Here is a 14,770-nt window from a genome sequence, read left to right as displayed (position 1 = left end):
CATTCCTTATTTTTACCGAACTAGTTTCGCTCATTTCTTGAAGCCTGGCCTTACGAAAGCTGGACTCAGGAAAGTAAAAGCACCATGATTGATGGCCGGGACTTAGGAAGTAATCTTTATATAGGTAAGTGAGCCGGCACAGCTTTGGCAGGCTATCACGTGTTTGATAAGCGCTTCCGTCCTTCCCACACCCGCAAATCGAGTAAGGTTGCACATATGCTATGCGAGCACACCATGGACCGGCAAAAAGCAAGTGAGAATCTGGTGCTTGGCTACTGTAGATGCACCGAGAAGATCGAACAGGTACAACGATAGAATTGCATGCTAAAAGTGTAAAGAAAAGTCTAGAAAATCCTTCTAAACTGCACGACTGCTGTGTGCCCTCACCACCAACTTGTTTTGCCGTCCCAGCTATACAGGTATCATACAGAATCAGATGCCAAGTCGGGTTTGCTCTACCGGCGCAGAGCATCTCTGACGGGAGAGTCACCCCGACGGAAGGAAGCTAGAATCGAGGAGTCAGTATGGGGTGTCATTTGACCCAGTCTGCGACAGGCAACGTACCGTCAGCCTCCTCCCAGGCACGGCCGGCACCGAAGCCCAGACCAACCCAGGCGGGCCAGGCTCTCCGCTTGAAGAGCAGGACGGAGAAGACAACACCGAAGGAGAGACCGAGGGAGGAGCGGATGATGAGGGAGGAGATGGCGCGATCCCACTGTGATGCGTACGAGGAAAGTTTCCCCAGCAGTTAGCATGTAAGTTTAAGTATCAATTGGCAGAAAGTGATGTTTGAGGATGAGGGTGTTGTTCCGCATGGATGATGTCAACGGGGGCTTTTAATCGGCCTGTCCGATCAAGGTAGGTATGCGCTGCGTCCAACCATTGCTGTCGGCGCATCCATCTGACCAGACGAAAAGAGAGAGAAAGACGGAATGAGGACAGTAATCGTTCGGTCGGCGTACCTTCTCATTGAGCAGGGCCTCGCTGACGGGCTTAGTGGAGCGAGGGACCGGTACAACCGGCTGGGGTTCGTTGGAGTCGGCCATTGCGAGAAGCTTGAATCGAGCATTAGTGATTATTGTTCGGATATGTAACTTGATACCAATGCAGCTGGCCACAGACCTAGCAATAGACAAAGGCGCGGGGATGCCTGAAAGTGGATTAGAGAGCTAATGAGGGAGAGAGAATGGGAGATTAACACACGAGATCAGATCGGGTGCGGACGTCGAGCTCTGCTGCCGGACTAAAAGGCGGTCGGAAAAACTAGGCTGGACAAGCAGAGCAAGGGAAGGGAAGCACGAGCGAGACGAAGGAAGGAAAGAAAGCATTCCGCCCGCCCGCCTTTCCCTTTGGCGTCAGTCCCCAAGTTTTTCTCGAAATAATTTATCTCGGGAACACCAGACAACCCCCCCATCAACACTCCGGACGATGTTTGCTTCGTCCTGACCCGGTCAGACAAGCAATTCTTGATTTTAAGACTCTCCTCCAACGACCAGAGGGTCACTCGATTGTCTCACATCTCAAATCCCGAGATGCCTTCCGTCGCGGAGGTAGGTCGTTCTTGCGCCTGAAATTGTCTATCTTCTTGATAGGGAGATAAGTCGGCTAAATCATCGCATCTTAATTTTCCCCTATACAGCGCCCACGTTCATCGCAAGAGGCTCTGCTCCGCCTCGAAAAAGGCACCGCTTCCTCCACTACACAGCTCAATGACGCTGCAAATATTATCGGCTTAGATCTTGCACTATGCGCGAGTCACCCCGAGATCAACCGAGCCCCTCATTTCCAGAACAGTGCTGCTCCGAAGGCGGAATGGGTCCTACGATGGTTGTTGAAGAGGCTGCGGACTGGGAAGAACTATCGTGTCGACGCTGCCTCCTTCCTCCTCTTGCGACAATTGATTGATTTGATCCCGCCCAAGACGCTGGCCACGACTCTGAAGGATCAAAAGTTTCTCGGAATCGTCCACGATGCTATCACCGATTTGGAGGCAGATGTGCTGGCCGGACTAGGTGGTGGTACCACTGAGTTATTAACTTCCGGCTCCGAATCGAGTCACACTCTGGGCGACTCACCTCACCGCCATGGCGATGTCGACAAGAAGGGAACGAAGAGGAAGAGATCCGGTGCGGACGAACCTGATGCTATGGATATCGACGACCCACCCCGAACTCCGACCTCGTGCTTCGTGGCCTTCATTCGCGCATTGGACTGTCTGTATAGTCTGGTTATGCTTGTCGAGCGGACATTTGGGGTCGACGATGTAGCGAGTTCACATCTGAAGCACGCTCTTAAGGGAGAGCCCGAATCGGTCGCTGTAACACTGCAGAGGTCTTTCCGGCTGGCTACCGTCATTACAACACAACTCTTCCATGCGCAGCAGACTACGGACTTGCAACACCTGCTCTATGTGCTGCCGGCCATGTTTGACCTGTGGGAGCTGAGGTCGTCTCGTCGTGACGATTCGGAAAAGGTTCTAAGTAATGTACGTCTTGTCTGGAACTGAACTTGCGGTGGATAATGCTGACCGCTCACTAGGAATGTTTCTCTAAACATTGCTTCGAAAGCGCCCTCAGACTACAATGCTGTGTGCACACAATACGACTTGATACTGATGAACGTGCTCACGTCCTCCATGGGCTAGAACGCTTGATCGCATTGCACGTGGTTCTCCCAGCCCGAGCAAGTTTCTTCGAAAGAGGCGGTTCTGGCATCGACTATTCAGCTAGCGAGCCTGACTGGAGTCCCGTGAAACCTGTCTCCGATACTTTTAGGCCCCTCCTCTGCGTTGCAGACAGCCCTGATCAGAGCACCGGTGTGAGCGCCGGGGTTCAGAAACAAGTCTTGCCGAAGACCGCCGAGCTATTACCAGATTTTTTTGACATTGCGGCACGCACAGTCCCTCGCGACACTTTCAGAAGACAAAATCATGAGGGTCCCTGGTTGGAAACTCTTTTTGTCGCAGTAGCAGAGTTGGCCTTTTCCGTTGTGAAGTCCGAGAACACGGCGGCTTACCTTTCTGAATTTGTAGCCATTCTGGAACGGCTATTTCGAGTAGTTCTTGCCAGAGACATCAAGCTGTCCCTCCACACGCTGCTTACACATGCTGCATATACTGGTCTCCTCAAAGAAGGCTTGTCGCAAGTGGAGTGGAGTTTAACTGCTTTGCTTATCGAACTGGGCAGTGATATCTTTTTACCGAACTCTGGGCTCAATGACTCTGAGAAGCTGCTCAAGGCTCTTCTTGAGAAGATTTTCTTGCACTGGCGCGGCGGTGTCCCCAATACGAATGATAGCTATAGGATTATCAAGAAAGGCATTGTGATACCTCTTCTCCGGGGGTTTGTTGGCGCTCGAGACCTGCCCAATTTCATGCAGATATGGTACGAGCAGCTCATCGAGGTCGAAGAAGCTCGGTCGCAAGACAGAGATCTAAATCATTTCATTGTCTGGGAAGATAATGATGTGTGCAACGAATTCAGCGACTTAATGCGCAATCCTCTTACCTATGCGCACTCTGCTGCTCAGATGCGCGCTGCGGCAGTGGAGATAAGAGGAGAAGACGGAAAACTCCAAAACTCAGCTGGTGCTTATGCGCAGATTGTGATACTGGAGTCTGGCTTCAGGCGTCGTGATCTTAGCTTTGAGGACAGAAACGAGGATTTGACTTCTATCATCCAAACTGTAACATCGACTTTGTCTTCTGGGCAGAAACTACACTGGCGGTGGCGGTTGTGGCGGCTCGCTCGCAGTCTCTTGGAGAATAATGTGCAGTCTACCGACAACGAACTGGGTGCTGCGATTATCTCACTTGTTGCTACCGCTGCTCAGTCGATACAGCGTGTTCACCAGGGCCGCATGAAAAAGGTCTGTGCACCTCTTGAGTGCTTTGAGGCATTCCAGTTTGCTCTCACTGCGATCAAAACCTCATCAAACCCGGAACAGTTTCGCCTATTGACAAACGAGGTCACCACATTAATCAAATCCGTTTCTGACAAAGACGCCGCCAAAGCGATCAAGTCTTCATGGGACGGACGTGCTGAAACCCTCACATCGCCTACCACACTCGCTTTGGCCTACTTCGTGAGTTTAGTCAGGAATCCAGACTTATGGCCCCAGGTGGATTCTGAGACCAGGCAATCTCTGTTCGCGCATGTCCTGTCTCTGGCGACCTCGCAGTACAAGCCTTCGCCATCTACCCTCGAGACTGTCAACCCCGATTCGAAGTATTTGCAGGCTTGGGCAAGCCTCGTCTGCCACGAGTACCTCCTCAATGCCCCTTCGATTACAATTGATCTCATTGCTGTGCTGTCTGAGCGAGTCAAAGCAGACGCTTCTAATCGTAAACTCTACATTGAAAGTCTGCAGAGGATCCCTGCCCCGTTAGTTACCCGTGGCCAAAGAGCAGTACTGCTGGATCTGTTGCAGGAGGTGATTGCGCAGGAGGGTAATACCCCTGAAGTTACTGTGGGAGTGCTCTCATTGATGGCTAAATTGGCGGAGATGCCGAAGTCTACGGCGGCCTTGACAAGCAACTGGGAACCCCTCTGGACAGTCGCCAAAGCCGTTTCTCTGCAAGGAAGCGACATTGACCTCCAGATTATGAAGGCTTTTCGCAATCTTCACCGAGCAGTTGTCGCCAAATTGCTCGTGGTTTCTGACGACGAACGGCAGCGCCTGTTTAAGAAGATGTATCGCAAAGTATCTGCCAAGGCACTCAAGCTACAGTCCCTGAACCGTGATTCTATGGACTGTTTCTATCTCAGAATCTCGCTGTCCCAGCTTTGGATCAATCGAGAAACCCTCGAGGGTGTCTTTGATGAAACCGAGTTGGCTACCTGTAGAAAGAAAGTGTTCGACTTGCTTGTTGCGGAGGTCAAGTCTGTCAAGACTCAATGCAAGAAGCAGCAGCTCGAGGACACCATCACACTTATCAAAATCCTTGATGCGCTCGAGGATTTCGAGGACCTCGCATTGGATCATGCAGAGGTCGAAAAGTTCTTGTCTAAAATCGAGAGCTATGTCGAAAAGTCAGTTGACTCGGCTTCCTCCCTGAGAAGACTGATTCGCCGACGTGTTCTAGCCGGACGAGGATCCGAAAAGAGCATCACAAAACCCGTGATTCAGTGTGCCGAATCCCTTCCTTTGCAACAAATGTATAGCGAGGAACAGCGGATATTTATCCGATCCACCAGTGCAAGATTCCGAACCATGACTGCGGATGAGCTGACACGGGTGATTCAAGACATTCGCAACCTGGGCTTTGTTGGCGAGAATGCCGAATATCACTTGCTCGTAGCAGGCTTAGCTATCGCTTCTTTGCCTTCTGTTGAGGACAAGGAGAGTCAAACCGGTCAAGAACTGGGGCTAGTCTTTACCGAAGTCACCGACGCTTTGCTTCGCAACAATGCTATCGAGCCGTTCACATTTGCTAGCGAGTGTCTGGATATCATACTTCGTAATCAATCGCGCTGTGTTACACAGTTCAACATCGACAACCTGTTGGGGACGATCGCCGTCTGTACTTCGAAGTCCGGACCCTGCATCGACCCTGCATTTGCGGGAACCGTCTACATCCGTCTCTGCCGCCTAATGGGTCTCCTGCTCGGGATTCACCGTCAGAAACTTGGAGGCCGCTTTCACCTCATCAATCCTGTTGTTGGAGGCTTGTTGGATTGTCTCTTTGCCCGCTCCAAGAAGCGCAGTCGATCCATGTTGCAGGATAAGAAACTTGGCCAGCAGCCCTATTGGCTCGCTCCATTGCAGGCATCGCACGCTGTGCACTTCACTCGTCTCCTTACCTCTCTCTGCGACCCGACAGTCTCGGCAGTGTCGAGGCCGACGCAGTCTGGCACGGGTTACGAAGGCTTGACGGATCAGACGAAGAAGGCTAAGCGCATTGCCGGGCAATATCTTCAGTACCTGATCCAAGACTATACGCAAAGCGCTCTTCGTGGGTCTCTTTCACCTGAAGTGAAGGCGGCTATTATTCCTGGTCTTTACGCCGTGCTGGACGTGATGTCCCGCGACACGATGCGGGCGCTGAATGCGGGATTGGATGTCTCCGGGCGTGCAGTCTTCAAAGCCCTTTACGATGATTATGTGAAGTTCGGAAAGTGGAATAAGGGTTAGGTGGAAGTCTAGTACAATGGTGGTCCTTTCTGTTGATCATAGCCCGGAGGTTCATCTGTGTTTCGTTTTAGTATCTCTTAACTTGCATTATCTCGGGGTTAGGTTCGAGTGGGTTCGATTTGAGGGATCATAGCTAGATAGCATGTACTTTACTTTACCATTATGTACCAGGCAACGGTTTTGCTCCTACATCTCAGTACTACAAACCAAACCAACTACTGTGTACTGTGTAATTATCTTAAGGAACAGGCGATCGGATGAGTCAGCGAGCGACAGCGGGCGCTGACAGCGACATCGGAATGGCTGGAACCCATGGGGAAAACACAGGTGAATCCAGCAGAGCCATGGGCTGATTTCTTCAGTTATATCGGCCACCCAAATCTTTTACTCGATCTCATCGAGTCAGCGGGCCTCCCGTGATGATTAGAATCATCAGATACTAAGAGATACGACCCCGCCACTAGACCCGACATGGTAGGTAAGGTACCTTAAACGCCGCCTAATTTTGCGGAGAAATCAGTGGAGAGGATGTGGTCTTGCTCCACCTGGACTGATAACGCTCGCTGGTCAGGAATTTGCTTACTCGACCGAATCGAGCAACCAAAAATAAAAGCTGAGCTGAGATAATCAGCCATGGCCCATGAGTGCTTCATAGGCTCCCGCGTCCCATCCATGGCATCCAGTGGTTCATGGCGGGCGATAAGAAAGAGGAAGATCTTCGGCCCATCTGACCAATTTTCGAATCCTTATCTTGTGTCAAGCTCAAGGAGGTGTGGGCTTGGGGCTGCCTGTAGGCTTCTTCCATGTCATGATGGCGTACGGGGGAAAATACCACTATCAGTGGTCCTATTAATTCCGCTGATTGGCTTACCGGGAGAATCAATGACGAGGGCGATGATACGGTACGTTCCGACTCATGGAGTATTCACAATATTTATACTACCGGGATCACTGATACTATCTAGTATAGTATACAACGCTGATATGGCTGGTTAGCTTAGCTTGTTCTTTCTTAATTACTACCACTTCCTTCCTCTTCATCCTCCCTTCATCCATAACTGGAAGGTTCTGATTAGAGTGACTCGAGTTCCTCCTCCTCCTCCTCCTCCTCCTCTTGCCGGGCTTCTCCCCCGCCAATCTTGTGTATACCTGCGGGCGTCGGGCAATCCTCGACTGGGCTGGCCTGGCATCAAAGTGTTCCTTACTTAATCCTTACGACCGCGCTCATTTCTATCTTTCCAGCATGGAAACGACTCGCCTGCAACGATGGCTGAAGAAAATTGAGGTGTCGGCGGAGCCTGGACTGTCTAATACTCAGTTGATGTTGATGAACCGTGATCTACAACCAGGTACGTTGGCTGATTTGTTGCACTGGTCACTGTCTAAGAACAACCCATACTCCATCTGTGGCCTTTTCTTCTCGCATTCTATCTCGTTCACGAACTGACCGTTGGACTCGATTCCTTGCAGTGGAGTATGAACGTCGACAATGGAGATGGTACAACTTCGTTGCTTTTTGGATAGCAGATTCTCTCAATATTGTGAGTTCCATTGCAAGCCTCGATAAGCAATATGGCTTGCATCTGGTCGATGCTAATGAATCCCGGCGATCGATTAGAATACGTGGATGATTTCCTCCTCTATGATTGTGGATGGGCTGTCCTGGTGGCAGTCATGGATCTGTGTCTGGGTTGGGTACTTCATTGCGGCATGCTTTGTCTGCTTGACTGGTCGCATCGGTGCTGTTTACCACATCTCCTTCCCAGTCGCCTGCCGCGCGAGCTTCGGAATCTGGGGCTCTTTTTGGCCCGTTTTCAACCGAGCTGCCATGGCTGTGGTGTGGTACGGTGTCCAAGGCTACATTGGAGGTAAGAAGCCCTGCGCCGTCGCTGCGCCGACCGGCCACTTTGTCTTGTTTGAAGTATATCTGATGTGTGACAGGCGAGTGTGTGACCCTCATGATACGATCTATTTGGCCCAGCTACGCCAATCTGCCCAACGGTATCCCTGCAAGTGCCGGTGTCGACACGAAGGACTTTCTGAGTTTCTTCCTATTCTGGCTGCTATCTCTGCCCGCGCTCTGGTTTCCCGTGCATAAGATCCGTCATCTCTTCACTGTCAAGGCCGTGTATTCTCCTATCGCTGCGATCGCGTTCTTCGCTTGGGCCATCTCCCGCGCCAATGGGATTGGTCCAATCGTTCACCAGCCTGCCACAGTACACGGGAGCGTCTTAGCCTGGGCCGTAGTGAAGTCTATCATGAGCTGTCTGAGCAATTTTGCCACACTGATCGTGAACGACCCGGACTTTTCCCGGTTCTCGCGGACCCCGAAAGATGCGCTATGGTCCCAATTGCTTACCATTCCTATCGGTTTCGGGATCACTTCCTTCATTGGTATTATCGTCTCGTCGTCTTCAGCGGTTATCTTCGGAGGTGACTTTGTATGGAACCCCTTGAACTTGCTGGGCAAGTTTTTGGACGGGGCCAGCTCAGCAGAGCGTTTCGGGGTTTTCATCATATCAACAGGATTCGCTTTGGCACAATTGGGTACCAATATTTCCGCCAATTCGGTCTCTGCAGGTACAGATATGACGGCCCTTCTTCCTCGCTACATCAATATTCGCAGAGGAAGCTACATCTGCGCCGCGATCGGCTTGGCCATGTGTCCAGTAAGACAATCCTCGCCAGTACCGGGAAAAGACATTTGACTAATTGAGCCTAGTGGAAACTCGAATCGTCCTCTAACCAATTCACCACCTACCTCTCAGCGTACTCTGTCTTCCTCTCCTCCATCGCAGGCCCCATTGTGTGCGACTACTACATGGTTCGCAAGGGTTACCTGCAAGTGAAGGATTTATACGACGCAGGCCGAAGCTCCCCTTATCACTACATCCGTGGCTTTTCCTGGCATGCGTATGCCTCTTATATTGCAGGCATTCTTGTCAACATCGTGGGGTTTGCCGGGGCTGTGGGCCGCGACGTGCCCGTTGGCGCGCAATATCTATACAACATTAACTACTTTTCCGGCTTCGTCGTGTCGAGCGTGATGTATTATGCGTTGACGCTTCTCTTCCCGATTCCTGCCACCAGCAACACATGGCACGAAGTCAAAGTCGAAGGTGTTTTGTCAATTGCGGACGGGGAGGATGTCTATGCAGAGGAGGAAACCCCTACGGCAGAACCGGGGGACTTTAAGTCGGCTGTTGACCAGAAACATCCAAAGTCCCGGGCGTCCTCACTTGCATGATGATGATGATGATGATGATGAGACAAGACTTGCTTTTTTAGCGATAGTACACTAATGTGTCGCCCGATAATGACCCACTATCTTTGTATCATGATACACATAATGGCGCAGAATGACAGAACCCTCACTCGGCGTGCAGTCGGGTTATTCTTGCATTTCCACAAACTGTTTGATGATTGGTTTCGAGATGTATCTTGGAGCAGTCAATTTACTCCGAGTCTGGGGTATAATCCCAGATGAGACAACGACTTGTGTTTTCACACGTCTTCACCGCTTAGATACTCCGTAAGTTCTTCATTTCCTCTTCCCTGGCGTACTGAACAAAAGTCGTAGCCGAGTAATGTCGGAGAGAGAGAGAGAGAGGGAGGGAGGGACGACATGCAAAAAGCAATCATACGTCCATCTCGTGACACGCTCGAGTCCGCTGCATCTCGTGATCCGTTCAGCTATATCTTTCAGGCGCCGCCAGTGTTGCTGGCTCATGGTAGAGGAATCGACTTGACATTTCCAAAGTTATACTCACGGCCAAAAATGACTTCTACAGTTTTGACAGCAAGCCAGATAGTGCTGGTCGGCTTCATCGTTCGTGTGGTCTACTGCTGCTACTTTCATCCTTTGGTGAAGTATCCCGGGCCGTTTGTGGCTAGCTTCACGAACATCTGATACGTCTCTCTTGGTTCCCGATACATACTTCATGCGAAATTCTGAAGCGCAGGGGAGCCTAAGATGTCTACGCATACCTACCGTACTGTACTAAATTTATCCCCATCAAACTATTCATTATAGGTGGTTCTCCAGTTCCCTCTGGGGCCAACATCATCTGACGGAAGAGAGCCTGCACCAAAGATATGGGCCTATCGTTCGTGTGGCACCGATTTGGCTCTCGTCAGCCCGCCTCGAGGATTTCGAGGCTATATACGGGTTCAATAAATCCATCAAGAAGGATGACTTTTACACCTTTGGAGAGAAGCGCTGCCAGAGCGACGTCAGTGTCTTCGCCACCAAGTCGAACGTCGCGCACCGGCGAAAGAGAAGGAATATGCTTGGACCGGCGTTGACGAGCTCAAAGGTCCGACGTTATGGGTCGATCTTCGCGAAGCATGTGGAGGTTCTAATTAGGAGGTTGGAGGAGTCACTTGGGGTGCAGGTGCGTGCAAGAAGAGGAAGAGGAAGAGGAAGTAGGAGGAGGAGAAGGTAAATGAAGCATTCAGACACTACTCTTACTCCTCAGGCTGGCGCGGTGAACGTGGCTCAGCTTGTACATCGCTTCACAATGGATGTCATGTTAGACAATTCTCTTCGGTCCGGCGGTGGGCCCACATCCCTATACGAACGACGATCTCGCAGGGGACATTGGCGCCAGCGTTCGCTACGTGAGCAGGACGGTCTGGAGCTATTCGCTCTGGCCGGCATTTGGGTGCTTGATGAAAACTCGTCTGGCCACTGCCTGTCTCCGGAGGCCGAGGTATAACGCAGCAGGCGCTGTGGGTGGATTGACGGGGCTGATCAATCGAGGTGCTGCGGCGATTATGGGGGGTCCGGAGACGTTCGCGCGACATTCTCGGCCCGGTATCGTGAGAAGCTGGCTGGAGATCTCGGCGGATGCGGTTCACCGTTTGACTCCGGCGGAAACAGTGTCCGAGGCCCTCATTCTGGTCTTCGCTGGCCCGGGGAGCATGGCTGCTGCATTGACAGCGATTTTGTACCAATGGGCCTCCCAGAGGGTCGAATCTGGCAGGAGAAGCTTCGTAGTGAGGCACTTGCTGGTGACGGGAGCTCAACTGATGCGTCGTCGCAGTCGCTCGAGCTGCAAGCCGTTATCAAAGAGACGTTGCGCATCCACTCGCCGTTCCCTACAGCCTTCCCTCGCGTGACCAGGTCTGGTGCTGAGAATGCAATCCCAAGCCTTTCCAGTCCTCTGCCAGCGGGAACGAGAGTATCGGCTAGCATATGTTTTGAGTCGGTCTCGGGAGATTTGGGGCGATGATGCCGACCAATGGGCGCCCCAGCGATGGATCGGAGAGGACGGGCATCGTCGGCAGATGGACAGCAAGTTCGTTGCCTTTAGTAAAGGGCCCTGCGGCGTCGGTTATTTTTGCCAAGGCTCTGAAGGCGATCGTGCAACAGTGGAGATTCACTGCTGCGGCTGAACTGCGGGGCAGGAGCTACCTTGAGATGCAGTATGACGAGTGCCATCTCCATTACACGCAGCTGCAAAGGCCACCTATTGCATCATGACGATTGTGGTGACTCAGAAAAATTCATCGGGGTCCCTCTTAGGATGCCGACAAAAAGGGTGAGGTGAATGTGGAGGACGAACTACGGTGGACGTTAATGTGGTGATGCCGGTTTGGGATCCCGCCGCCATGTCGGTCCCCACCCGATCACGAGTATAAAATGGATCTTGCGATGGAGCTCTGGAGCTGTGACTTTGTCTTTGTCGATCATTCAACTTCTTTTTTTTTCTTTTTTTTTCCTCTTCGTCCTCTTTGCATTCCTGAACAGTAGTCGTTGCGCCATACTTCCTCCAATTTTCCCCAACAATCCTCCACGAGGAATCACAACATCACGATGCTGTCCGGCGGCGCTCTGCCACAGACTCTGGGCTCTATCACTGCTACAAAAATCAATGAGCTCTCCAAGCAACGTAACCTGTTCGAGAAGCGAAGGCATGAAATCACAAAAGCCGCCGAAGACGCAACAGATTTACGCACGAAAGCTCGAATCCTTCTGGAAGGAGTAACCAGACTTAAGGGCTATCCCAACGTCGCCATCGACCGTCACGACCTGGACGCAGATGTTTCTGCAGGCGGAGAGACATACGTCAAGGATCTTTCTGAGGGGGCGGTGTACGCCAACATCCGTCGCTTCCTCCTTCAAAGCCAGTATGACCCGTCCGTTTCGGAGCGCAGCTTGAAAGGCTGGATCTCAAAGCTGGAGAAGGAGCTCGAGTTTCTGCAGCTCAGACACGAACATGCATCTTTCTACAGCGATCTGGTGACCGAATGGCTGGGCGACCTCGAAGGGGAAGCCGCGTCGACTGCAGCGAGTGCCGGTGAGAGTAGCGCAAGCTTCGAGCAAGTTGGGCGTGCGGAGATGCATGAACAGCGCGCCAAGTGGGAGTCCCTGGTTTTCACCGAGGCAGATATCGATGCAACTGCGATCCGAAAGTACCTTGACGACATTTTCGAAGCAACAAACCAGACACAGCAGGCATTGAAGGCGCTTCGTGATAGACTCCGTTCCTTCGGGACTGACTTCGCCTCGAAGAAGACCTGGTTCAAAGCTAAGGATCTTACTTGGATCTCCAAGTCACTGTTGAGCTCAGACCTGCTCACTAAGGAGAAGACGGCTGTCCTAAAGGAGTTCATGCGCAACCCTGCTGTCGCACAGGAAGTCGCTGATGTCCTCAACATGCGCCTCAGTTCCTTGGATACTTGGACATGGCCTAGTGAAGGTATCCCCGTGGAGATGCGCCGGCAGCTGAATGGAAAGTATCGGGTGTTCATGGACGAAGATCTGCTGGATAGCCTCATGTTTCAGTATCTCGGTGTGAGGTGGTCCGTCGCTCTCCGATCGGCGTTTGAAGAGTTTTTGGGATCCCCTGCCTGGAAGTCTCCGCGGGACCAGATTTCCGAGGAGGCTGTCGTGCGTCGGTCCAGATTTAGGAGAGAGTCTTGGAGCAGTAGCTCAGGCGCTCAGTCGGTCCATGCGATACGAAAAAATATGTTCAAGGAGGACTATTTCATGACCTCATTACCCAGTTCGGTAGAAGAGACATCTGGTCCTTACGCCGGTGAGGAAGCCGATGATGAGGAAGAGTCGAACAAGCAGAAGAAGAATGGTCTGGAGATTAAACATTCGCTTCTACACCTTCTCATCACCGAATCACTCATATACACGTCCTTGCACGGGGAATTCACAGCTATTCGATCGGACTTCGAATATTTCGGGCCTTCGCTCGCTCACACCACTATCTCCACCGTGTTGGAATACTTTGGAGTTCCACAGACATGGCTGCACTTCTTCGACACTTTTCTCAAGGCACCCATCTCGTTCGTCCAAGATGGCTCCGAAGCCCACGTGTCGGTCCGCAGACGCGGAGTGCCGATGAGCCATAAGCTCTCGGATTTCTTTGGCGAGGCCGTGCTGTTTTGCATGGACTTTGCGGTGAACCAGAATACGGATGGCGGCTACCTTTACCGGCTGCATGATGATTTCTGGTTCTGGGGCCACGAGGGAACTTGCGTCAAGGCCTGGCAAACCATGACATCTTTCGCAGAGGTCACAGGTCTCACTTTTAACGAGGAAAAGACTGGAACCACCCGGTTTGTGGCCAAGCATACCACTGAACTGGATGGTCAGTCAACACCGCAACCGAAGCCCAGGGAGACTAGCTCGTCCAGTGTACTGCCTAAGGGTGACATCCGATGGGGCTTCCTCAAATTGGACCCCGAAGAAGGGCGCTTCATCATCGACCAGGCCCAGGTTGACAGCCATATCAGTGAACTTCAACGTCAACTCTCTTCCTGCAAGAGTATCTTTGCCTGGGTTCAGGCATGGAACAGCTACTTTGGACGATTCTTCGCCAACAACTTCGCCAAGCCAGCAATGTGCTTTGGTCGCAGCCACATTGACATGGCCATTTCCACACTCAACCGTATTGAGCGAAGCTTGTTCCCTGTCGATGCCAGTGGCGTCACCGACTACCTCCGCCATGAGATCGCCAAACGATTTAATGTCCACGACTTGCCGGAAGGGTTCTTCTACTTCCCCGCTGAGCTTGGTGGTATCGAACTGCTAAACCCGTACATTCCATTTCTCTCGATGCGGGAGAACATTAAGCACACCCCAGAGGCACGACTGCGCAAAGCTTTCATCGAAGACGAAGCGGAGTACCTTGCAGCCAAGGAGCGGTACGAGCGGGACGGACCTCTCAATTCCGATTATAGCAACTGGGGCGCAGGGTCGGAAGTCACCTCGGCCGTGTCGCTGGAGGAGTACACTCAGTACCGGGAAACCTACAGCCGACCACTGCTGGAAGCATATGAGGACCTGATCCGTGTACCCGAGGAAGAGAGTGTCGACCAGACCGCCAAGTTTCAACGCCACCAGATGTCGTTGGACGAAGGGATCGAAGAGGAAGCGAACAAGCGTAAGATCATCTCCGGAGACTGGTGGTCCATGTTGTCGTACTGGAGGTGGGCTGCAGAGCTGTATTATGAGGACATGACCAGCAGATATGGGAACCTGGCGGCTGTCAACCGGGAATACATGCCCCTGGGAGTTATCAAGACCTTGAAGGAGGGCAAATTCAGGTGGCAGAGCTGAGATCTCTGGAAATCATGATGTTGTATTTTAGTCATAGCTCACAGTAGAGCGAAGAATAAA

General features: G+C 51.9%; 6 protein-coding genes across 6 annotated transcripts; 5 read left to right on the top strand and 1 right to left on the bottom strand.

The window, feature by feature from the left end:
- Positions 1-222: 222 nt before the first annotated feature.
- BP01DRAFT_353550 (MICOS complex subunit MIC10) lies at positions 223-1,228 on the bottom strand. The gene is made up of 4 exons (XM_025574213.1): positions 1,123-1,228; positions 963-1,055; positions 565-715; positions 223-505 (listed from the first exon to the last, which is right to left on the bottom strand). The coding sequence occupies exons 2-4, from the start codon at positions 1,044-1,046 to the stop codon at positions 456-458; spliced, it is 285 nt and encodes a 94-aa protein (XP_025434385.1). The 5' UTR covers positions 1,047-1,055; positions 1,123-1,228; the 3' UTR covers positions 223-455.
- A 141-nt stretch (positions 1,229-1,369) lies between these two features.
- BP01DRAFT_312309 (ribosome biogenesis protein URB2) lies at positions 1,370-6,304 on the top strand. The gene is made up of 3 exons (XM_025572478.1): positions 1,370-1,550; positions 1,640-2,485; positions 2,539-6,304. The coding sequence occupies exons 1-3, from the start codon at positions 1,533-1,535 to the stop codon at positions 6,130-6,132; spliced, it is 4,458 nt and encodes a 1,485-aa protein (XP_025434384.1). The 5' UTR covers positions 1,370-1,532; the 3' UTR covers positions 6,133-6,304.
- Positions 6,305-6,670: 366 nt separating this feature from the next.
- On the top strand, positions 6,671-7,252 carry BP01DRAFT_147146 (uncharacterized protein). Its single transcript, XM_025570601.1, has 2 exons — positions 6,671-7,034; positions 7,098-7,252. Exons 1-2 carry the CDS (start codon positions 6,766-6,768, stop codon positions 7,126-7,128), a joined length of 300 nt encoding a protein of 99 aa, XP_025434383.1. The 5' UTR covers positions 6,671-6,765; the 3' UTR covers positions 7,129-7,252.
- On the top strand, positions 7,253-9,568 carry BP01DRAFT_147147 (nucleobase cation symporter-1 family protein). Its single transcript, XM_025570602.1, has 5 exons — positions 7,253-7,481; positions 7,603-7,673; positions 7,751-8,000; positions 8,074-8,801; positions 8,855-9,568. The coding sequence occupies exons 1-5, from the start codon at positions 7,376-7,378 to the stop codon at positions 9,377-9,379; spliced, it is 1,680 nt and encodes a 559-aa protein (XP_025434382.1). The 5' UTR covers positions 7,253-7,375; the 3' UTR covers positions 9,380-9,568.
- A 342-nt stretch (positions 9,569-9,910) lies between these two features.
- Positions 9,911-11,617, top strand: BP01DRAFT_371363 (putative cytochrome P450 pisatin demethylase; the record flags this gene model as incomplete). Its single annotated transcript, XM_025576664.1, has 7 exons — positions 9,911-10,014; positions 10,166-10,526; positions 10,611-10,637; positions 10,669-11,130; positions 11,178-11,292; positions 11,327-11,413; positions 11,448-11,617. 7 exons carry the CDS (start codon positions 9,911-9,913, stop codon positions 11,615-11,617), a joined length of 1,326 nt encoding a protein of 441 aa, XP_025434381.1.
- BP01DRAFT_146994 (uncharacterized protein) lies at positions 11,602-14,753 on the top strand. Its single transcript, XM_025570600.1, has one exon. The coding sequence runs from the start codon at positions 11,951-11,953 to the stop codon at positions 14,708-14,710; it is 2,760 nt and encodes a 919-aa protein (XP_025434380.1). The 5' UTR covers positions 11,602-11,950; the 3' UTR covers positions 14,711-14,753.
- The last annotated feature ends 17 nt before the right edge of the window (positions 14,754-14,770 follow it).

The sequence above is a fragment of the Aspergillus saccharolyticus genome (genome assembly GCF_003184585.1).
Source record: "Aspergillus saccharolyticus JOP 1030-1 unplaced genomic scaffold BP01scaffold_4, whole genome shotgun sequence".
Taxonomy (NCBI): Eukaryota; Fungi; Ascomycota; class Eurotiomycetes; order Eurotiales; family Aspergillaceae; genus Aspergillus; species Aspergillus saccharolyticus.
This window is presented reverse-complemented; position numbering and strand designations above follow the sequence as displayed.

Excerpts from the sequence above, each read along its gene's own strand:
- BP01DRAFT_147147 (XM_025570602.1), top strand. The coding sequence starts at position 7,376 with ATGGAAACGACTCGCCTGCAACGATGGCTGAAGAAAATTGAGGTGTCG. Across the intron at positions 7,482-7,602 it reads GAACCGTGATCTACAACCAG|TGGAGTATGAACGTCGACAA; the intron begins GTACGTTGGCTG and ends GATTCCTTGCAG. Across the intron at positions 7,674-7,750 it reads TAGCAGATTCTCTCAATATT|AATACGTGGATGATTTCCTC; the intron begins GTGAGTTCCATT and ends GCGATCGATTAG.
- BP01DRAFT_147146 (XM_025570601.1), top strand. The coding sequence starts at position 6,766 with ATGGCCCATGAGTGCTTCATAGGCTCCCGCGTCCCATCCATGGCATCC. Across the intron at positions 7,035-7,097 it reads ATGACGAGGGCGATGATACG|TATAGTATACAACGCTGATA; the intron begins GTACGTTCCGAC and ends GATACTATCTAG.
- BP01DRAFT_312309 (XM_025572478.1), top strand. Across the intron at positions 2,486-2,538 it reads CGGAAAAGGTTCTAAGTAAT|GAATGTTTCTCTAAACATTG; the intron begins GTACGTCTTGTC and ends ACCGCTCACTAG.
- BP01DRAFT_146994 (XM_025570600.1), top strand. The coding sequence starts at position 11,951 with ATGCTGTCCGGCGGCGCTCTGCCACAGACTCTGGGCTCTATCACTGCT.
- BP01DRAFT_353550 (XM_025574213.1), bottom strand. The coding sequence starts at position 1,046 with ATGGCCGACTCCAACGAACCCCAGCCGGTTGTACCGGTCCCTCGCTCC. Across the intron at positions 716-962 it reads AGGCCCTGCTCAATGAGAAG|TGGGATCGCGCCATCTCCTC; the intron begins GTACGCCGACCG and ends TACGCATCACAG. Across the intron at positions 506-564 it reads TGCCTGGGAGGAGGCTGACG|CTTCCTTCCGTCGGGGTGAC; the intron begins GTACGTTGCCTG and ends CCTCGATTCTAG.